The sequence below is a fragment of the Arvicanthis niloticus genome, chromosome 17, assembly GCF_011762505.2.
Source record: "Arvicanthis niloticus isolate mArvNil1 chromosome 17, mArvNil1.pat.X, whole genome shotgun sequence".
Taxonomy (NCBI): domain Eukaryota; kingdom Metazoa; phylum Chordata; class Mammalia; order Rodentia; family Muridae; genus Arvicanthis; species Arvicanthis niloticus.
The window spans coordinates 15574485-15598156 of record NC_047674.1 but is presented as its reverse complement, the minus strand read 5'-3'; the positions used below and the strand labels follow the sequence as shown (position 1 = coordinate 15598156).

At 46.6% G+C, this 23672-nt stretch overlaps 1 protein-coding gene across 15 annotated transcripts in view; it reads left to right on the top strand.

The window, feature by feature from the left end:
- The window catches only part of Agap1 (ArfGAP with GTPase domain, ankyrin repeat and PH domain 1), a 435962-nt gene that overhangs the window by 171724 nt on the left and 240566 nt on the right, over positions 1-23672 (top strand). For all 15 annotated transcript variants that reach the window (XM_034521738.2, XM_076914829.1, XM_034521740.2 and 12 more), the window contains 2 exons: positions 112-253; positions 3011-3145. In XM_034521738.2, the coding sequence (XP_034377629.1) occupies positions 112-253; positions 3011-3145 (277 nt within the window). The remainder of the gene's footprint in view (positions 1-111; positions 254-3010; positions 3146-23672) is intronic.

The window sequence follows — 23672 nt, the reverse complement described above, 5'->3', positions numbered from 1 at the left end:
GGTCAGGCAGCAGGCAGCCGCCAAGGGCTGTCCTGGAGCTCACAAAGGTCAGACCTCACACCCTCTTCCTGTGCCCCGCTCAGCTGCCCTTCTCCATTCCTCTCTCTGCAGTTTGCCATGTGGGTGGACGCGGTCATCTTTGTCTTCAGCTTGGAGGATGAGATCAGTTTCCAGACTGTCTACCATTACTACAGCCGAATGGCCAACTACAGGAACACCAGTGAGATCCCATTAGTGCTGGTGGGGACCCAGGGTGAGTGCCAGCCCTGCATGGGTGTTTTTGAAGGTCTTGTGGACATGTTTGAAGTGTGGAGGGATTTGGAAATGACCTGAAGCTGGAAATGGGGGCTGGGGCTGAAGTTGCTTTTTCAGAGTGAGAACTACCATCACATGGCATGCTGTTTCTGGAGTCCAGCCAAGGTTTTAAGCAAAATCGTAGTATCCCTTCCTGGCTTCTCTAAATTTTGACCTGCTTTTACTATTTCGGTTGGAATTAGTAAATCTGGTATTTACCAGCTGAAGTGCAGTCAGGGTTTGAGAGCCCTGTAATGAGGCAATGCCTGCCTGCCCTCAATGTGTCACTTGTAAAGTATTAGAGTTTTGTTTCCATGGATACCATTCCCTTCCCCTGACCCCCGTTTTTTGTTGGATGCATGTCGTGGTCTCTCTCTCTTCTGAAACCTGCAGCCACAAACTCTGCCACTCAATCTTAAACCAAATAGAAGACTTTTTTGTTCCTGTAGCTCCCTCTGCTGGCCACCTGGAGACAATGCTTTGGTTCTTAATGTACAATTGGCCCTCCCGTCTTCATGAAGTCCAAGGACAGGGGGATTAAAATATAGGTGATACACACCTGTAATCATGGCACTAGGAAGGTTGAGAAAGACAGATTGCCACTGAAGGCTAGCCTGGGCTACAAAGCTAGACTGTCTCAAAGCAGTGTCCTGGTGTGGTGGTCCGAGCCTTTAATAGCACTCTGGTGGATCTCTGTAAGTTCAAGGCCAGCCTTGTCTTTGTACTGAAGCTGTAAGCTTTGTACATGGTACAGTAGCCATCTAGATGTTGTAGGTATCCTAAGATGAAGTGTGCAGGCAGATGATACAGGTTCTGCTCAAGCATCACACCCTGTCATGGAAATGGCTGGAGCATCTGTGTGTGTACGTGTGCGCGTGTGCCCCAGAAGTCCTGAAACCTGCTCCCAGAGCATTGGCACTGTGCAACATGGGGAACATGGTTAAGGTGCCTGCTCTGGAAAGTCCTCACATGGCATTTTAAAGCCAGTATATCTCCCAGCCAGTTTTTCCCACAGCTGTCTTGGAGAAGAAGAGAGGAATTCTGAACGAAAGCTTTGCCTATGGCTGACAGGGCAATTCCCAGCAGCTGGCCTGGTGTGTAAGAGCCGTGTAGGCCTGCATCTGAGACACAGTGTTTTCCCATTGTGGACTCTTTGTGACTTGTGGCTTGTGGGTGGGTGGAAGGAACAGATTTGGCTGCTGTGTTTCTCATGCCCACAGCATTTGTTTCTGTTAGTGGAGTGGAGTAAGAGTCCAGGCTTTGTCCCCACACACCTAGACTAGAGCTAGTGTAGGCAGGTAGTCTGACCTTTGCCACAATGTGCTCTGGGAGAGGAAGTTAAAGAATGGGTGGAAATCATACAGCCATGTGTCAAGGGTCAGTGGACACAGGACTTGACCTTGATCAAGATTTTGTTTTATCCCTTTTATCTCAGCGTGGGACCAGATGTTCTGGGGCCCTGCTTGGACCTTGTTAGTGGGCTGAGGGACCGAGGGCACCTATGGCAGGAAGCTGGACTGTGTGGCTTTCCCATGATCTACTGTCAGCACCCATGTGTTATATGCCCAATGGGCTCCTGAGGCACCTGTGCCAGCACTGGGGATGTAGGCAGCAAGACTCTCAGGTGATAGGAGAAGCTACCTGAGGTTTCCTTGCTGCGTGCTAGGTTAGATGAGTTTAGAGGCCAGGGGTTATTAAAGTGGGAGAGCTGAAAAACCCTTAGGGATACCTGACCTGCAGGAGGCCGGGAGGCCAGTGCTGAGAGACGGTGCTGAGCTCAGCGCCTGTATCTTCTAGGGCAGAGATGGGCACTGTGCTTGTTCATATGGGGGCACATGGGTGAGTGAAGGGCCCCTCCGGTGCTCACTAGGCCCAGTGTACCCACGAAGACTTGCAATTAGAAGGAGATGCAGTTAGGACACTGCCAGGTTCAAGTTGATGCATGAAGGGTCAGGTAGAGCTGAGCTGAATTGCGGGCCCAGGGGCGACTCTGTGACACAATGACCTGAATTCATATCAGGGGTGGGGTGTCTGCAGTTTGTTGGGCCCCCAGACTGGATAAAATGTGAGCTTGGTGGAGGCTTGCTGGCCTAGTGCTTCCCAAATTAGACAAAGGCTTCAAGAAATTAGAGTTTTAAATTTTTCTCCTTCCTATTTTACTTTAAAAACAAAACATTGGCACCCTTACAAAGGACCTTTCTTTCCCTACTTCTAAACATATGTCAGATGTACTTAGTTGTTGGGCAAAACAGATGGGCGTGTTCTTTGGTGGGCTGTATCTGAGGAACCTGTATTGGGAAGGCTGTTGTCACATGGACACAGAGTGTCTCAAGTCACACATTGCTTTTGGTTTTGTCTTGTTTTATTTTGTTTTATGACACATCAAGTGAGCCTAAAGGAAGGATTGTGAGTCGCTCTCTAAGCGAGCCTTGAACTCAGTCCTCCTATCTCACTCGGCCTTCTAAATGTGAGGACATGTGTGGGCCTCCCTTCCCCACCATTCTGTAGCTTGAGTTGAGCCTGTTTTTGAGGGTGAACTGTTTTCAGAATCCCAACTTTTGGGTGGAATGACTTTTCTATGGGCTTTGATGGGTTTTGAGTTGCAGGACCCCCCAGAGCTGCAGGAAGCAACTGGCTGTGGAGCAGGTTCAAGTCATGTGGGCTCTAGAGTCGTGGGAAGCAATTACTAATGAGCACCCTGTCCTGTCTGTTGCAGATGCCATAAGTTCCACCAACCCAAGGGTCATCGATGACATCAGGGCGCGGAAGCTCTCCAACGACCTGAAGCGGTGCACATACTATGAGACGTGCGCCACCTATGGGCTCAACGTGGAGCGGGTCTTCCAGGATGGTAAATGCCCAGCTTCCTGACTGTAGGGGCTCTGGGACACACTCTGGGAGAACAGTCACATGTGAATGTAGGGCCAGAAGCCCGTCATGCAGTGCGTAGGCAGCAGCATTGGGGTAGCAGCTCCCAGTTCCACTTTCAGGGGCTGTGTTCAGAAGAAGGCCCCTGCAGAGCAATCCCTGATGGCATCTGTGCGTCACTGTGCAGCCTGCTCTGCATAGGTGAACCAGTACCAACAGCTCCAACTTCACAGTGCGCATATTCGTGGCTGTAATTGCTCATTCTTAACCGGATTCTGACTTTAAGATGACATTTGGTCCTGGGGAAATTAAACTGAAAGAGAGTAAACTCTGAACCCCAGAAAGTAAAGTCAGAACTTGGGGCTAAGAGAGTGGGCCATCCTGAGGAACCGTTACTCAGTTACTCTAGACTGCCCACCTCTAGGGACAGTCGAATTCATGGGGAATTCACCTGTCGGAGCTCCAGGCCCCTTCTAAGGGAGGCATATCCATGTCAGTAGTGGTGATGGCGGCTGTGGGTTATGAGAGAAATCTATGATAAAGCACGACAGAAGCAGGTGGGGGAGGGGGTAGCCCCGCCTCAGGGACTTGAACTTCTGGATAAACAGTGGACCCTAGTTGGGATCTAAGGACACACCAGAGCATGTTCCTATTTCCAGAGGCAGTTGGTTGTTCGGAATCAGTCTGAAGCCCTTTGGCCTACATCTAAGTGTGGAAACCCGCTTCTGTCTCCTTGCTTCTGTGTTGGGGATTGGCAGGGAGCAGAAAATGACAGGCCTGAGATCCTTATAGAAGGGTGGAAGTTAAAAGCTTTGCTGTTGACACACCCTGAAGAAACCTTGGTCCTAGCAGTATACTCAGGCAGCAGGCGCGGAGCGTGCACTTTAGCCAGTAGAATGCCTGTAACATGCATGGAGTCCTAAGTTCCCGGCACTACATGAGCTGGGTGTGGTGGCACGTGATTTTGGCCTCAGTTCTTGGGAGGTAGAGGTAGGAGGGTCAGGTACTAAGCTACATTGCAAGTTTGAGGCCAGCCCAGGCTGCATGAGACCCAGTCTTGAACCGGAAACTGTGATCTTTGGATTGTTAGACTAAATGGCCTAGGCTATCTCACTGACTCTCTAGCTGGGATTTGGGGCCCAGCTCTTTCTACTGTAGTAGTATATTTGAGCACTGGGCCACATTTCCACCCTTGTATTATGTCCCCTCCTGAAGCAGCCAGGCTCTTCCAGAAGCTTGCATCTCTTTCCTCCTCTGCCTCACAGGGTTCTCACCTGTTCTCTGGGTCTTGGTCCTGTTTTGTTCCTTTTGTCTCACTCTGTTTCATCCCAGTGCCAAATCCAAGGACGCCTAGGACTGCCCTGAGATGTTGCATGTGCCTCTGGGTCTCATCATCCCTCTTCCCATTCCTGTATCCTGGCCTCCTCAGCTGCCTCTGCCTGTGCACACTTATCAGCAGCCTCCCTTCTGTCAGCCTCATGGCATGAGTTGCACTGGGGTTAGCTGTTCCCATGGTAACCAGGGAACTGTAAAGATGAAGCAAGGAAACACTTGAGGTCTTTCTAAGGCATGGCACATGGCCCAAACATCTGTGTGAACTGACCAAGTTGACTCAACTACTGAAAAGCCCTCGACAGGGTCACAGGCTGGCCTGGCTGGTCTGTGGATGGGTTTTTCTAATACAGCCTTCTACTTAGGGAATGTGATGACCCAGAGGAGTTCTAGCAGGGACTCCATGTCCTCACCAGCCCTCAGGGAATGACTGTTTGTAATGTGGCCTTCCAGAGGATGCTTGTGACAGTTCCTTCTTTTCCAAGACTTTCTGACTTCTTACATTTATCTTATTTAGTGCTCATGAGTTTTCCATAGTGACAGGAGCCAGTCCGACACAAATGATCTTGCAGATCATTAGCGGGCACTATCAAGGTTATGACACTAACTAGCAGACACCAGGGAAACGTTTCTGTTCATTCCTCCACTGCAGCATAGGGTGTTTCAAACAGCAGATAGCTTTTCCTCAGAGTTCTTGATGCAGAAAGCCCAAGTTCAAGGGCCTGGTGAGGGCCTGCTGTCCTGTTCGCAGTGTCCTCACTAAGGCAGGGAGGGAGGAGAGTTCAAGGTAGGAATTTGGGCAACACAGATGCTCTGTTCCTGACACAGCAGACGGCTCAAGGTCACACTTGGAAACTATCTGTGGGATGGAGATGTCCCGTCGTCCTCTCCAGGAGGAGATGCTGCCGAGGGGACTGTGCTCATTCCAAATGCCAGGACTGTGAGATGGTACAGGAGTGCTGGCGTGGACCCACTCCCTGTCCTCTCCCTAGGGAAACTCGGTGTGTTCTCGGGGTCTATTGCCATAGGCTGCAGTTCAGACTTCAGTTCATCTTAACTTCTTATTTTAGAATGAACACAGTAAGGAAAACTATCCCTAGAGCCAGGACATCAAACACAGGGTAGGTTCTGTTCTGTTAGCACTTGAGAAGGATTAAGAGGTGTAGCCTTGCTGGAGAAAGCGTGTCACTGTGGGGGAGCTTTGGGGTTTCAAATGTACACGCCAAGCCCAGTTACTCTTCCTGCTGCCTGTTACTATCTTCAAGTAGTGCCACCTCATACTAACCAAGCATCCAAATATATGAGCCTATGAGGCCCATTCCTGGTCAGACCACCATAGATCACATGTGTGAGTTCTTTCCTACTTAGATCTGTTGTTCTTGTCAAATGAAACATTTCCACTCTGGATGCACAAGAATGGGAAACCTCATGTCAGAAGGTTCTGGACACCCTTGGTTGGGCCCCTAGCCCTCACTTGCCAGGGCCTCCTTTGCAGGCTGATCTCTGTCGTCCTGGTGCATGGACAGGCATCTTGCAGAGTGATCCTTATTCTGGGAAAGCATGTGACAATCCTCTAGTTGAACTCTACCATCCTTGTGCTTCAGTTAACATTCTGGAAAGCATTTTCTTAGCTGTTCTATCCCTGCCTGGTGACAGCTTACCTATGTGCAAATGCTGGCTGGAAACCCGTGCTGGGAGAGGTCACCTGCCTCTTCCTGGTTTTGTCATACAAAGGCATCTACTGATCCCACAGATTGCCATTGGGTACACAGAGAAGCACATTCTATATCTCATATCTGCAGCTGCCCAGTCAAGCAAGGGTGGCTGTGCTGAGGAGCTGCTTGTGCATCCTGATGGCACATGCTGGAGCATCCTTATTTGTGTGTCCTTGTCTGGGCTGGAGCCTCTCAGACCATTGTGTTGTGCTGACCCCACAGCTCTTGTCAGTACTGTTGCAGAGCGGTTGTCGTCTGCGGGGCTCACCTAATCCTCTCTTGGAGTCAGCTTCCTCTTTGTTTGGGAGTCATTGGGGTTCTTATGTAGTTATTTCTGTTACTGTTGTTTTTCTTCTTTTGTTTATGAAAAACTAAATGTGTTTTGGCAAAAGAGTGCATTCAAAACAGATTTTTCATCTTTGGAAGCAAGCAAGCCATAGATGATCTGAAAGTGTTTGAGGCATTGACTATAATTGGGAAGGGTAGCTAATGAGCTGGGCTCTGGTAGCATGCTCTGCTTGGCTCTGGTGAAGGAGGGCGGGCCCATTAGGCATACACAAAGGTATTTGTTCCCAGTGTCTCATGGCACTTCTGGTGTCCCACGAAGCTGGCATTTCTAGTATCTGTCTGCACTTTTCTATGTCACCCCCAATTCTGATCCTCAGTACTGAAAACTTGTTGACACTTCCTGGATTTGTCATGGCTGGATCTACAGACTCTACTGTTAACAACATAAAAGTCAGCTTTGTGGTAGGGTGGGATGGGGCAGGTCTGATGCTCCAGTGACACTTGGTTAAGAGCAAAAGGTAGGAAGGGAAAGTTGCTTACCTGGTGAGGCTCAATGCTGATTGATTTCCACTGTTGCTATGGAAAAGTGAAAGCATGCTTCAGGCTCTAGAGGCAGCTAGTGAACCTCCTCAGGTGCTCCTGAGATGACTGGCAGCCATCTTGCTGTGACCATCAACAGTGAGTGTCTCTGGTGGCATCTCACAGTACAATCCAATGGAAATGAGAATCAGCAGATTGTCTCCCACGAAGTCACACGGGCAAGGGCCCAGCAACTCTGGCTACGTGGAAAGGTCTCTACCCGACCACATTTGATCCAGCCATAGGTGGGAGAATGTTTGCTAAGGCAGGGTAGATGTCTCTTTGTGCTGTAGTCTTGTGCATACATGATTTGATTAATTTTTCATGTTGTGTGTATGAGTATTTTATAAGTATGTGTGCCATTTGCATGTCTGGTACCTACAGGGGCCAAGAGGAGGTGTCAGACCTACTGCAACTAGAATTATAAATGGTTATGAGCCTCCAGGAAGGTACTAAGGATTGAACATGGGTCCTCTAAGAACAGCTAGTGCTCTTATCCACTGAGATGCCTCTCTATCCCTGCATAAATACATGTTTTATTTGTAGTGACTATTTTTATTAGATATGATATTACTAATACCCTGTGGAGTCTGTGTATCTTCAACTCCAGTTTGTTTCCTATCTGAGACTAGCCTTCACATATCAGAGGGTTCCACCACAGACTGAATTAGTACCAACACTCCATCTTCAGCTTCTACATAGTAAAATGTAAACTCAGACTTTAAGGATGGAAAGAAAAAGCTCAAATAGTTTTTTTAAAAACATGGATTCAGAATCCTGATGTCCTTGTTAAGGGCCTAGCACATGCCCCATTGACGAGCCACACATTGCTGGAGACAGGATTCTTGTCTCCAAATTCTTGGACAGGAAGTAAACAGGACTGTTGGGCTGAAATTAGTGACACTGTACTTTTCCAGAGTGAGCTGGGATCTGTTTGAGGTGATTATCCTGAACGAGCTCAGAGTTTCTGAATGTTATTATTTCAATCATTTCACGTTATGAGTATGCCTGTTCTTATTAGGCCTTCCATTTTTAGCTCTGGTCCATTGGACTGTTCAGTAGACCCAGAAGATGGACTTTAAAAGAAGAATTTATTCCTTAGCTTGTTAGTTGATTTGTCTAAAGTCACCCATGCAAAATGGACATGTTTCAGTGGGTATTTTCATAATGATTGTTAAGGTCGTTGGTCCTTACCACAGCTGCTACCCTAATGATTTGGGTCATGTCTGAAACCTTTTGGAGACAAGTTCTCATGGTAGCTCAAGCGGCCTTTGAATTTGCTGTGTAGCTGAGGATGAATTTTTAACTCCTGATTCTCTTCCCTCCACCTCTCCAGTGTTAGGGTTATAGGTGTGAACTACTGTGTCTCCTTGATGTAGTACTGGATGTTAACCTAGGCTTCATGCATGCTTGGTGGGACTCCTCCAGCTGAGTTCTAACCCATGTTCTTTTGTTTTGGTTTTGTTGGAAGATAAGGTCTTACTTGGCTTTAACATGTTTGTAGCCCTCTCGTCTCATCCAGGCCTAGTGCTAACATCTTGGCCTTCACTGTTGGGATGACCGAACCTTTCAGAGGTGGGGCCTAGTAAGAGGGCTTCAGGCCCTTGATGGGATGGCAAGGAGATAGTTCCTGCTCTTTCATTCACACTCATGAGGCAAGATGAGCAGTTTGGCTCTGTACCTGTTCTCAGAGGGATGTGTCCTCCCCTGAGGGCAGAGCATTGGGGCCCAATGAACCATGGGCACAACTCTCTGAAGCCATGCGCTCACTTCAGCCTTTCTTATTCATAAACTCCCCGTCTCCATTTGCTACAGTGACACACAGTAGGAAGACAGCAGAGTCTCATCCAAACAACCAGAGACAACAGTGACTTTTTGTTTAATAGCATGAAGGGTGATGGGAGGGGAGGCTGTGGTCTGTGACGGTTTCTTACCCCCGGTCTGAAATTCTTCATGCTGTCTTCTGGCAAACGCTCTGTACATGGATGTTTGTGTCTGTGCAGAAACGCCCGTGTTGACGCTCATGCTGCCCAAATTAGATCATTAAGCACACTATTAGCGAATGCTCTCTGTTTTGATTTTCATGTTAAGACTCATGCCTGGCTCATGGAATTAATTTTATCAATGACATAGAAAATGGTTATTTTAATCTGAGTTTGTGCCGAGGCATCAGTACCATGTTTTGCCCCAGGATTTTCCCCTAATGACTTTCGCCAGCTTGAATTAGCTTGATGTATCATTAATGCATACAAATGGCTTTTATTTTTGTTCATAATCTGTTCATAATGCTACGGTGCTCTGCTCTTCCTAATGTTTTTAAAATGATTGAACAGTGATGTGCTTTTTGACCTATTCAGCCCTCTACAGAGGCGCCGATCGTGAGAATAAGAGAATGTCACTTAGCTAGGACAGTCAGGAGCTGTTATAATCTGTAGCTGCGGTTTCCCACTCATTTGAAATCTTGCAGTTAGTAGCCCTTCTCCCCCTCTGCTCCGGATAATCTTCCTTCATTAAGGCACAATCTACAAATGCTTGATTAGCAGTGCTCCGCTCACCCAGCTCATGGACGAGAAAGAAATGTGACCCTCAGGATGCCGTTCTTGTAAGTTGGAAAGTGTTTATCATGGTGGCTTCTCCTGTGACACAGAGTGATCCTGGCCAGGTGTTGGCCCCCAAGAGTTTGGGAATTTGGAGTAGATGGCTGGATCAATGACCTGGATAAAGAATGAGCTCTGGATTCTGGGGTCAGTGTGACAGAGGCCAGAGGAGAGCTTTCCACGGGTTCTGTGAATCACTCAGGCTGTTGGGCTTGTGCAGCATTTGCTTTTCTGGCTGAACATCTTGATAGCCCAGAAGAAAAGACTCGCTCTGTGGCCAGCTGTGCTCAAGGAGGCCCCCTTCCTGGAAGGGCACCATTAGGGGTGCACATGGGTGGTGCCTCGGTTTGCACCTGCCTCCTCTATGTGCCACCCCTGTCTCAGTTTCTTTGTGTGCTGCTCCCACTCACCCACCCACCCCACCCACACACACTGAGAACACATCCCTGGGGTCTAGCCTTTGCTCAGTAGGAGATGCCCAGGCTTCCTGAGGCTTCTCAGGAAGAGCTGCTCTGCCCAGAGCAAAGGCATAGCAGAGACGGTGAAGTGCCTACTCTGTCTCCCCTGTTATTAGAGGTGCCCGCAGCCCTGCACCACCTCAGTCTGCTGCTACAGAAGCTGTGCAGGCTGTGTTCCCAGTGCAGACTGTAGGTGAGTTTCTTGTCTCAAATCTCAGGCAGCTGCCGTACTAGGAAATGTCCTCGTCTTTGCACCAAGGTTTTGTAATATGGTAATCACAGTAGCATGTACTGTGTGAGTTCACTTCTTGCCTGACTTACAGACTAGGTGGCTTTTAGAGGTAGAGAGATACCAAGCTTTGTTTGGCTTCACAAACAGGTGAGCGGTTGGTACCATTCAGTTGGGTGTGCACACTCAGTGGCGGAGCAGACACATTCAGCTCGCTGTAGTTTGCCTCTAGTGTTACCTTGGTTTTGAATGTCCTACACAAAGCCCTGGATTATGTATTAATCTACTTACTTTTTGCAGTGCTGGGGCTCACACCCAGGGCTTTTGAACAAGTCAGGTAAGCACATTACCGGAGTCATGCCGTCAGCCCACTGTGATCAAGGTCTAGCCTGAGCCAAAATGCTTGAATCTTTTACTGTTTCATAGAATCAGAACCTTTTAATAGTTCTGGGGACTAACTGGCTATAGCCAGCTTGCGGACTATCCCCACCCAGGCCGTTTCTTCACGAGGGTAGACAGGCAGGGTTGCATGCTGTTATAATCTAGTGAGCTGCCACTAGGGGGTGCCAGAAGCACTTAGAATATTTTCATCCTGTATTTTCTTTTCTCTTTTGCTGTCATCGTGGAGAATACTGACATATTTTTAAAAGTTGAACCTTAGGGTCTGCTGCATAAACTTGACCTAAGAATCATGAGTTCGATCCCTGGAACCCATCTAAAGGAGGAAGGGGAGAATCAGCCTTACAGAGTTGTCCAATTCCTCCACATGTGCTATGACATGTGCACACCCACATTCACACATACATCATGCATCCACACATGCACACACTGTGATGGTAAAGTTTGCGGCTTTGTCTTCAGCTGCACTGGGGCGAGCACAGACTTCCTGCCATCTCTGAATCTGTCTTTGTCAACATTTCTAGTTGATATGGGAGCAGAGGCAGCCAGGCAGGCAAATGAGTGACACTTTGACCCTGGGAGGTGGAAGACTTTATTCTCTGATGTTATAAATTCACATTTATTTCTAGTAAGAAAGATTGCAGTAGATTTGTGTGTATTTTTTATCTGCTCAGAAACATTTCCAATTAAAATATGTTAGGAAAATAACCAGTAAACATGCCAATAAAAAGTGGTCTATTAAGCCCCACCACTAGACAGAGCATTTTATTTTAGTTTAAGATAGGTTCTCCTGTTTCCCAGGCTGGCCTCAACTTTATATATGGATGCCCTTGAACCGCTCATCCTGCCTCTTCCTCCTGCCTGTTGGGATTACAGGGGCCACCACACCTGGTTTATGTGGCTCTGGGTTCAAACCCAGAGCTTTGTGCATTGCCAGGGAAACACTCCAAAAACTGAGCTGCAGTCCTAGACTAATGTTTTATCATTAATGTATTCTGTTGAATTTCTAAAACTTGTAAAATAAGATTGGAAGTGCTGGGGAGGTGTCATGACACTCAGGAGCACTTGTCCCACTTTCAGAGGACCAGAGTTCGGATCCTGTCACACACATTGGATGCTTCACAACTGCCTTCACTTTCCGTGAAGCTCTTTAGATAAGGCCTCTTCTGTGCTGGAACTAACGCCAAGACACCTCCCTGTTGGGCACAGCCACTCCCCTCCTAGGCTTCCACATGGAGTCCATTTGTGTGAAGTTGCCATGGCCTCCCTTATCACAGAGGCCTAGTACAGCTGTTCAAACCCCAGCACACAGCAGAGGTCAACACCAGCTGCGAGGAGAGCCCCCTTCCCAGAATCTCAGGTTCCCTTAGCCTTTCCATACCTAGATTCCCTGGATCCCTAGATCTAGAAGGAGGAAAGATTGTGCTGTGTTTCTTAGTGCAGCCAGCGGCATCCTCTTAGCACCTCTTAAATGGGTGGCTTTGCTCAAGATGACCTGAGTCTGACAGCAAGTGAGCCTACCAGGGCTGAAGAGGTCCTAGAAACAGCAGGTGCAGAACCCTAACAAAATGGAGCAGTGTGCAGCTTAAAGAGTTTCCTGGAAGACTCCTCTCTCTCTCTTATGTCCTCACTGGCTGTCTCCTTGGAGCACACAGCAGCTTGTGTTCAGATGAGAAGCCCAGGTAACATCCCATCACCAGACTACAGTGTCTGCACTGGTGCCTGCTCTGTCTTCTACTGCAGGAAAGAATGTAGCACTGGTACCTTCCTCCTGCACCCTCTCAGACCCAATCCTAGCCACTAGCACTCTTTGGAGTGGCCTTGGCTTCACAGACTGGGACACGTGTTACACATGGGTGATGGGTTTGCGGGTGCTCATCGTCACTATATCCTGTGGTTTATCCTGAGTTCTTTCAGCTGAAACTTATGCTCTTAAGTCAGGGTTTGAGTGTCTCAGAGTGACTGTGGGTACCTCAGCCCCCAAATAATATTAGCTCCCTTGTTCTAATGCCTAGGTTAGACTACTAGACAGCTCTGCCTCTATTTTAGTCCGTCCTTCCTCGCTATGCCCACCTGGTCCACCCTGTGTGGATTCACACATTTCCTCCCCATGCCTCCCCCCGGCTATCCAGAGGGCTTTGTGATACAGGTATGATCAGAGGGCACCTTCTGGGTGGAAGCCAACACTTTAGTCCGGTGAATCTGCATGCTCTAGCCCTGCATCCTGCCCTTCCCATCACTCTTGGTGAGGCAATGTTTCGTCTTTCTGGATTGTCTCTCTCTCCAGCCTTGCCTTTTCTCCTAGGAAAAAAGGCAAGTTTTGTCCCAGCCAAAAACTAGGGTCTTACAAAAATTTCTTCCCTTCTTTCTACCTGCCTCATGTCTTATATCTGAAGCCAGGGCCGCTGAGCTGGACAGGGCCCAAGTTCCTCCCTTGGAGGTCATAATCTACTTGGCACGGCACTTGCTGAAGCTAGAGTAGGCACAGGTGCAGAGGAAGGCCGGTGGCAGCTGCCTGCCTGGTGTCTGTGCAAGGACCATGCTTGTTCTCTATCTCATACCAAATCATCACTACCAGGCTGTGTCTCACATCCATCAGCCAGTACAGATGCCATGCATGCACCTTTCGGCTAAGGAGCCTGAGGCACAGAAAGGTCAGATACCTTACCAGAGATCACACTGGTCATTAATTGCCACACTGAAAGTTCTGTGTTCAGAGTTCCCCACTTTTGGCCACCATTGTTAGGTGATTTAAAAGTTACATATTCATAGAGAACTCTACTTGTCAGTATCAGTAGCTAGGGAAATCACAGCTACTTGGAGAAGATACTTTGTATCCATTGGGGCTGGAGTACCTTGGCTTTCAGGTGGCAGCTTTTCTGAGCCAGTGGTCACACAGTCAACTCCAGTGGGGTAGTTACATTTGGTTCAGGGCTTGTCTTGGCCTGACTTTGCTCTCTATCTCAGCAACACTGTTGTGTGTCCTTGTCCTCGGGCTGTCAGATCAGCATTAGTTGCTCTCTGGTTGTGCCAGGTAAGTCAAGTGTAGGCCACTAGGTGGCAGTGCAGTCACAGCTAGGGCTGCCCTTTGCTTAGGGTTTCAGACTTGCTTGCTATGGCTTCAGGTGAGATAGCAGAAACTTGTTTAAAGCCCTTGTGGGTTAAAAATGGTAGCAAGTTCTTGTTCTGCCTCCGTTTAAATTCAGAGATACAGTTAATTAATCTAGGCACCCACGGGATGTGGTCTGTAGGAGCCTGGAAGCTCACACCAGAGGCACAAATGGCTTCCCTTGCAGTGACAACTGCTTGGTTTCTTAGCAGCTCAGCAGTAGGATAGCAGAATACCCCGGATTGTCTTCTGAATGCTGTATAAAGTTTGCACTTGGGAGACACACACCCACAGCCCATATCTTATGACAGGCTTAGAGAAAAGATATGAAAACTCTTCCGAGTCGGCTCTGAGTAATGGGCTGTGGGAGTCCCTCCTACAGCAGGTCTGCCGTCTCTGGATCTGCTTGTGTTCATTTTACCTCAAGAAAATAGTTTGTTGGTTTTTCTACTCTTTCCCCCCTTTAAAGCTTCAAAAAATGTTGAGGGGTTTTAAAAATTAATAGTTACAGGTAACTGCAAGAGATACTATTGCCAGATGCAGCAAAAAATATTTCTACAGAAAATTGGATTTTGCACATAAAACTTAGTCATACTAATAAAGACAGGTCATTACCCGTTTTAAGCCAAATAAACAAACCCAAAGAGACCCGCTGTCAGTGTGATTCTTGGAGGCTTTTTATTTTTCCGAGGTGTGTAAATCAGCTTTAGTGTGGTGATTGTACCTCAGATTTTGCTCAAATCATTCCTGCCTCTTCCACTGCTGGGCAGAGTCACCAAGGACTGAGTGATTTACAGTCCCGCTGCAAGGTATGTTTATATGTAAGCCGTGTGACGGGGTAGCTAATGAGAAAGATAAGAAATTTATCGTCCTCCGTGATTGATAGGATCACTGCCTGTGCTTTAATTGAAGTCTGACTGATCACAGCTGTGGCTGAAGTTGAGGGAAAATGAGTTGGGGTGAAGAGAAACTTCCATATTTGTTTCTCTACATTTCAAAAGTGGTCTTCCTGCTGGCAAAATGGTTGGAGGTAGAAGCAACCCATCCTGACCAGGGCTTGGGTAATAGCACTGAGATAATTACGGTATTTGCCCAGTAACTTCCCCGTGGATGGTGGTTTATGATTGCAAGGGAAAAGATTAAATACTATGGGGTTTTTTAATGGCTTTAAATTTTTACATGTATAATGATAAAATTCTCTGGGTTATTTAAGACAGTTTAAAAAGAAAAGTGGGGTTGGTGGGGGAGCTCACACTGATAACGGCAGAAGCAAGCCTGCTGTATTAGTCACTGCCTTAAAACCTCATGATTGCACTAACCTGGGCACGTCTATAGTAATCTCACAGACCTGCCTCTGCCTGTCATTTTTTAAAGGTACCATTCAGGTTGAAGCTCAGTCTTGTGAAAATGTCTAAATTTTCCCATTAAGTGCTTAAAAAGTAATAAAACTAAAGTCATTAGACTTCACTCTTCAAAGCGTTATCTGGAGAAATATTCTCCAGCGCAGTAAATCTGAAAAAGGGTTCGACATTCATGTCCCTCGGACTCATTCCCTGGAAATGGACGTCTGAAGGTAAATTGCTTAAGTAGGGCAGTTTAAATTTTTAATACAATCTTATTGTAACTGTTAGCAAATGATTGAGGTGCAGAGGAGCCTTATATGTTTTGTGAGATTGATAATGAATGCTCCGTGGTGCCTTTTCTATGCTGAATTATAGATGTTATGACAGTTAGATGCTCATGAAGTCACACAGGAAGACCCGTGCCTTTATTGGATGTTCAGCTGCGCTCTCAGAGGAAGGCCAGGTTTCACCGGATCCCGCCTCCTCTCCCTTTGGTTTTGTCTTAGGCATCTAGAGGTTGACAAGCCAGACTCTGTCCATTTCATCTGAGGCCTGGAGAGGGTAAGGCCTTCACCATTACTTGGCCAGTATGAGCAGGTTAATACCAAAAGCAATTTTCACCTCCCTAGCAATTTGCTCTGGGGAAATAAGCCACCTTCTCCATGGGATATCCTGTCTTAGGTCCATAAGGAGTTCTGGCTTACTTTTATGGATCAAGGAGGCTTAAAGAAATGTCTGCCAGTCCTGTCTGTGGCTCCCTTCTGCTGCGCCCTAGTGCTGCTGGTCTCCTCTGGATTGTATATGTTGACTGTGGATTTGGTCTTTAAAAGCATAGACCTCCAGAGAAGTTGCAGGAACAGAGTGGCCACTTACTTCAGTGGACCTTGGTTCAGAGCTGGCTGTATGGATATTTCAGTGTATTTGAAGGAGGACAAGCATGGGCTACTCTGCATACTTACAATCCTTTCCTTTTATTCGTGTGTGTGTGTGTGTGTGTGTGTGTGTGTGTGTGTGTGTGTGTGTATAAAGAGAAATCTGTTTTAGAAACAAAGCCACATATTACCTATATCTTGTTTTGTGTGTGTGTTTGTGTGTGTGTGTGTGTGTTTGAGTAAGGAAAAAAATCTACTGGATGCCCGATATTTGAACTTGTTTTGACAGTGTGATCCTTTGGCACTTTAAATTTCCCTGTTGTAATTTGCCTTTCACTTAGTATGTCTCACCTATGGTGTGTTTTGAGCATCTCCACAGAGGGAGAGCATTGCTTTCCAGTCTCTCTCTGGGGTCTGAGGCAGCACTAGGGATTTGGGTTAATAACTTGCACAAGCAAGCTCTTGTAACTCACTTGTACTCACGATGAATTCTCAGAAGCCTCATGGGAGAAGCTCACGTGTAGAGAATGTATTGTTAGTATATAAAATTGTATATATTGTTAGTATATAACATGCTGTAGGCTGCAGGAATGACTGAACAATTAGGAGAAGGTACTGTCCACAGCACCAGTGTCGGGTGGCTAGCACCTGCCTGACTCCAAGGGCTTCAACACCTTCCTCTCAACTATGAGGGCACATTTCCACAGAGAGATAAGTGCATATACATGTAATTAAAGAAATTGTTTAAAGTTTTTCTGTTCATTTTCATATTCAGCCAAATAAGTGAAGGACTCCAACCTCCAAAGGAAACCGTTTCGGTCTTCTTGGAGTTACCTCATAAAAGTCATCTCTTCTCTGTAACACCCAAAATTCTATAGAACAGCAGCCTGGCCCTGCTAACTTTCTGTGTTGAGCATTAAGTCCCACCTAAAGATGTGTTGAAGTCATGCCTGTGAGTGTGTGTGCATATATGCCTGTGCATATGTCTTGTTTCTTTGTGCGTGTGTCTCTCTGTGTGTGTGCTTGTATGCGTGGATATGTTGGGAAGTAGTGTCAGCTATCTTCAACTGCAGTTAGCAAATTGTCTCTTTGTTTATTTTTTGTTTTTAGTAATTTAAACTAGGAGATGGTGGCGTTTTTTGATCTACAGGTTCTTGCATATGTACTTGTGTTAGTTGCAGTGTGACAATCTGGTCTGAAAGTCTTTGGGCCTAGCCTCTCACCACAGACTTATTTAAAATCCTTATTTCCCTGTGAGTTCTAGCCCGATGTCACCAAGAACAGTAGTTTTTACTTTGTTGATAAATGATATTTTCTTAGGATAGATTAAAGCAAGAATTTTGAGTAGAAAGACAGTAGTTTGAAAAGAGATGAGTTGACTTTCTGTCTGAATCTTCATAACCTTTTTTAAAAAATTATTTTATGTAAATGAGTACACTGTCGCTGTCTTCAGACACACCAGAAGAAGGCATCAGATCCCATTACAGATGGTTGTGAGCCACCATGTGGTTGCTAGGAATTGAACTGAGGACCTCTGGAAGAGCAGTCAGTGCTCTTAACCTTAACCTCTGAGCCTTCTCTTCAGCCTTCTTCATAACCTTTTGTTTATAGTTGATGGGGAAGTGTTTGGGGGTGAAGTAATGCTGCATGAGGTTTGAAATACATCGTACAATGGAGGGAGGGAGACGGCAAGGAGGATGGGGGGGATGAAGGATGGATGCATAGGTGTGCATTAAAGTAGGCATAGCAACACATTAACATCATCAAGGCTAGGTGGGGCAGAAATGCATGTTCATTGCAGTAGACAAACTTGTACTATAAACATTTTAGGAACAATTCAATACAGTAGTTATGTATTTATAATACTACCATATTCATCCTACTAAGAATAATTTATATTTAGTGTGAGATTTTTTTTCTCTCAAGTAGAAGTATACAGTACAGCATCTGTGCTTGTTTGGAAGAGTTTCTTGAGCTAAAGTAGTGGATGCCAGTCAGTTATGTGAGCTGCTGTGTTCCAGGAAGAGGTACTAACGTTCTCTCGGTGTCACTAAATCACTGCAGATTACAGATTCAAAATCAATCAGCATTCTCTGCTGAGCTCTAATTAATACTGAAGTATTATTAGTCACAAATGTGAAGTCTTGATCGGAGATGACCTCAGGTATTCTAAATGTAAATAAAATTAGATTTAGATCCCTTTTAATTACCCAAGGTGCTGTGCATAATTATAATGGCAGTTGATAAACTTAATTTCTCATTAAAGGAGAGAAATGTTAGAAAGTTTTTGTCCACTGTCTATTTAACTCTTTGACAGCTGCAGTCCATTCAAAAGAACCGTTTAAGGCTTTTATGTTGATTTTGTAGAAGTTTACATCATGTATTTTACTGGGCTCTTGAAATTCATCATAGGCCTGATCACTTGTAAAGATTATTGCACTGTGGTGTGTGTGTGTGTGTGTGTATACACATGTTCGCTTATTCAGAGGACAGCTTGCAGGAGTCAGTCCTCTCCTTCCACTATGTGGATTCCAGAGATGCAACTGAGGTCATCAATGTCTTTACCCAATAAGTAATCTTGCCAGTCTTGACTTCATTGCATTCAAGTGGCCAGCATACTAAAGTGTCTCCAAAGGCAAGCCTGGCCCATTAGCAACCCTGTGTGAGGCATTGGGAAGGGAGGGGCTCCGGTGGTGCTGGCTAGTGGTGATGATTGGTGTGTGTGTGTGTGTGTGTGTGTGTGTGTGTGTTCGTGCATGCGTGCTGGGGGAGGGGGCTGCGGTGACTTAATGCACAAAGCCAAGCTGGGGACTGAGTGGAAATGCATTCTGTCACCTCATCCTTCTTTCTAATCACATCACAATATGTTGTATAATTCAACCTGTGTGTCACTGTCAGTTCTCCCAGACCTTCCGACGAGGACTCGCCCTCGTGACTGACAGATCAGGAGGAGAGGCCCTGTTCCCTCAGAGCATGTATGCATGTAGAGGCCAGAGGCCAGACAGCTTGTGTAAGTCCTCTTTCTCCTACTGCATGCATCCTGGGATCAGACTTGGGCTGCCAGGCCTGGCAGCAATCGCTTTACCTGCTGGGCCACCTCACTGGCCCTGCCTGTTTTTCTCAGCAGTTTAAAGCTCTCTGAAGATTGGTGTGGAGGTAGGAGATGGTTCCGAGCACCTTGCCTTTCTTAGCCATGGATATCTTCACACTGGATTCAAACTTTAACCTTGGCTAGGACAGCCGTAGTCACTAAAGGGAAAGCTGATGCTTGCACTGAATCTCCTAGTTCCTAGGGTCGTGAGGTGGCATCTACTGCTGGACCACCTGTCCTGCCCCTTCTTACTCAGGGCTCTGTCTGCCTCCTGATCCCCATTGACCTTGATTTCTTCATCTTTAAAATCTTGAGCTGCTGCCTCGGCTTGGGAAGTTTACCTGGTCATCTGCATACTCTGCCTTGTTGCTGTTCCCCCCCACCTTCCACCCCACCTCGGTCCCCCTCCATGTTTGAAAGTCCTTACTCAGCCCATCTCCTGACTGGCTTTCTGATCTCTAGCTGGCTGCTTATGGCAGCCTGGCTCTTCACTTTACTTCTGACTTTTTTTTTTTTAATGTAACTGATGAAAGTGTGTTGGTTGTTTTGTGACCAGTTTGGTCTTTTGTGAGGTCTGTACTTGTGGCTGGTGAGCTGGGAGTCTGCAGAATGAAGAATTCCCAGCCAGCCCCCACTTCGAGATGTCAGAAACAGCCTTGCTCCGGGATCATCGCTTCTGTGTGAGACAGCTTGCTGAGTTGAGGAGAAGTGACAGGTTCATTTTCCCCCTCTTTGTTTAAGCCATTTATCTTTTAGCTCCTTGCCTGCCACCCGAATTGTATTGCCAATTTATTGGGATATTCACTTGCCTGGGCTCAGAAGGTGCTGATTTGCATCCGACTTGAGAACAAGTGAGAAGGGAAGGGGGGTTAATCATCTCTTGGCTTCTAAAGAGATTTTTCCCCAGTGTTTAATTGGGGTGTTTGAAGTGTTACATGTTTCTAATCAATGTGGGTGTGTGTTCCACTCCCTGAAACCCCACATCCGTGAGTATAGTGTGCCCAGGCCACACAGGTCGATCTCCCCAGGGTCTTCAGCTCAGCCCCTACATATCTCTCTTCACTGAGGCCAATGCAAGCTGCGTGAGCTGCTTTGAGCCTAGCCTCCTCCTCTTCTTGCTCACTCATTTTTTTTCTCTCCTGTTTCCGTTTAACCTCCTGCTCCCTCACCCCACCCACAAAGTCAGCCTCTCATACTGAACTTAAACTCCTGATCCTTCTGCCTCAGCCACCTGGGTGTTGGGATGATGGTTTGTGCTGGGTTGTTCGTTTTGTTGTCTGTTGTATCAAGTGAAGTTGGGTAGTGAATGCTCGCTGGGCGGTGAGTGCAGCTGTGGTCAGCTTCTATCCTTAGGGTTCTCAGTGCACAACTCCAAAGGTGACTGTCTGAAGGGAGCCCTCCTGTGAGCAAGGCCAGTAAGAGGACGTGCCATTCCTGTGTTGTGCAAGAGCTGTCTAGATTGACACATGTCAGTTTTCCTGGTTCTCTAGGGTGGCTTTTCCCAGCATGTGTTAGTTTTGTCTCCATTACACATCTTTGAGGAAGCTGGGCTTCTCAGAGGTCCAGCTCTAGTTATGTGGACACAGGCTTCGGTGATTGGGAGTGGAGCTGGCCTAGGTGACTCCTGACTTTAAGGAACATCAGCTTCTCAAGTCTGTTTCCTCCCTGGTCCTGGCTTAGAATTGGGCACACAGGGCTGCTGGAGCCCTTGCTCCAGTATAGCTGTGTATAGTAGCTCTACAAAGCATCCAAACCTTTCGAATTGTACACTTGCCGTCTCTTGCTCTGTGGGTCTGGTGCTTCCTGCACATCTCATTATCTGCCTAAACATTTCCTGCTTGTCATAGCTTTCTCTGCATTATCTGTAAACTCCCAGTGTTTCCCTTGTGCATACATTTCATGCGTGTTTCTACTCTGCAGCACGGTTTGTATTATCTAACACTGAGCAGGGAAGCCAGGAGGAACTGAACTCCGAGGCAGGTGCCGAGAAGCAGAGATGCCTGGGATGCTGAGAGCTATTTCTTGTTACTCCAGGAAACAAAGTCCTGAAGAATTAGACAGAAGGTCTTGTCTCTTACGTAGGATGCTTGGCCTGGAAAGTCATGGAGTATACTTAGCATGCTGGTAGCCAGCCAGTGTAAGTTGGCAGTCTCCTAAGTATATCCAGTGGTACATGCACCAAGTCAGTGGTACAGTGTATGAAGCAGTTCATGAGTTGAGGCATGTGGTACAGCTGAGTGAAGCAGCCAACTCCATGTACATTAACCATGGAATGGGCATTAACTTCGTTAACTCTGTCGGAACACTAATCAAGAATATCGTCAAGAGGGTTCAGGGCCAGCAACATACCTAAATGTATTCTAGAACCAACAGTCTTACTAAGAATTCTAGAGTCAACAAGAGCATGCTGGGAACAGTAGCATTGCCAGGAGCATTGTGGGACTACGAACATGACTAAGAACCTTCTGGGACCTTCCTGGGACTTGGCATCGGAGCTGACATCACCTGTCTCCCGGCCTGGTCCTGATGCCAGTGGGATGGAGGGTTAGAAAGGTTGTGCTCACTCTTGAGTTTAGATCAGTGAAAGCCCAGGGAAGAGCATCATTCGGGCCCTGCTCTTCAGTTTGGTAGAAGTGCAGCTTTTAGACCAAAGCCAAGGTTCGCTGACCTGAGGAAGCTAAGGAAAGCAGAACTGGGAGATTGAAAGTCCAGGATCAGAGGAGAATCCCGACAAAACCAGTTAGGATTTGCAGTCATTTGGGGGTGTGGTGGTTGTGTGAGAAAAGGAGGTGCAGATGTCAGTTGAGATGTTGAGGAAGACAACTGGGGGACAGCTGGAGGACCCACTAGCATCTTAGTGTACCCCTGACTTTGCAGACCTCACTATCTCTGTACAGGGAACTGACTAGTGCCTGAGATGTTTCCCTAAAGGACACACATGAGTCTTTTCGCTTTGGCAAGCACACTTTTCTGGCAGGTGTGGGGAGAAGAGCTCTGCCCATGGAAGCTTCACATCCATCCTGGCTGAGACAGAACCAGCCAAAGGCAGTCCCAGCTCGGCATGGTGACTGTTTACGATGTCCCTTTGGCTAGTGGTTGTCTGCAGTCCTATCCCTGCTGGTACAATGCTCAGGATGACCACACGTGCCCATTTTGGGTGGCTTATATTGAGATAAAATTTTAAGGAGCCTTGTGCTGTGGAGAAATGAGGGGTTGGGTGTGTTTCCTGCAGCGTGCTCTCCTGTCCCTTTGTCACAGTCAGTTATTTTACATTTCAGTCTGTTACACATGTAAAAAGGAGCAAACAGACTGTATTGAATCTCTCCTGTGAGTAGTCAGTATTCTTCCACTTTTTCTGTGAACGTGAAATCCAGTGGCTCTGAATGCAGAAATTTCCTCTTGTTCTAAAATTCTGAAATTAATGTCCCCAGCCTTGACTTTGCTCCGTCCTGAAGGTAACTGTTTATTACAGTCGGCATTTAAATCCCCGATTAATAGGAGCAATTAAACAATAGCTTCATTTCCAGCAAATTAACAACCCTAATAGGTAATTGCGACATAAATGAAGATAAATTTGTTTTAATACAATGAGAAAAAGGAATACAGACAAGAACGGAATCTTGGATTAAGAATTCAGGCTACATTACTTCATGAAAAACTCAAAAGGCCTTACCAAAAGAAATTACAGTGTGGCTTTTAAAACATGTCTTAGATTAGAGGGCTTTTTATTTTAAAGAGACTAATAGAAATATTGTCTGGGATCAGGGCTAGCTCAGCAGTAGAATAGCTACCTAGCATGTTTAAGGGTCTAGGTTTCATGCCAGCACTGAAAATCAAGAGAACCAAACCTATTTGATTGATTGATATACATAAACACACACTAATTTATTGATATACATGTATTGCCAAATGGAGAGAGAGGCATACTCAGATGTACGTAGACATCTTGGTCTCAGTTAAAAGGAGGGTAAGTCACCACAGATTCTCCATTCACCATGGCCACCGATCCATCCTCTCTTGACTTGCTGGTGGCGTGGTGACCCCAGCTGTATCTCTCTGTTCAGAGCCTTTCACTGGCAAGGCTTCAAAAAGCAGAGTCCCAGAGGCCTGTTCAGTATTCCAAGTTCAAGCACAGGAAAAGTCACCTTCTTCATTAGTATTTGTTCTAATTGGAGAACTATTCTAAGGGTTTAGAGAGGTTTCTAGGGAACATGGGTGCAGTTGGGCCAGATAAGTGTTTGTGAATGAGAAGGGATGGCGGCCATGCGGGATAGTTGGAAGGAATTAGACTTGAGACCAGCTGAGAGCGCGTTTGAATGGTGACAAGTACGGCTTGACACCTGTTGCCTGTTCTAGCTGTAGGATAATGCGATTTCCCTTGCAGGGTCACATACCCACAGAAGGATCCCATGCTGTTAAAGAAACTGTTAGGGTTAGGACAATGTCACTGAGCTGTGAGACACCTCTCCCCCTTTAATAAGAGTCTTTGGGAGCTTTG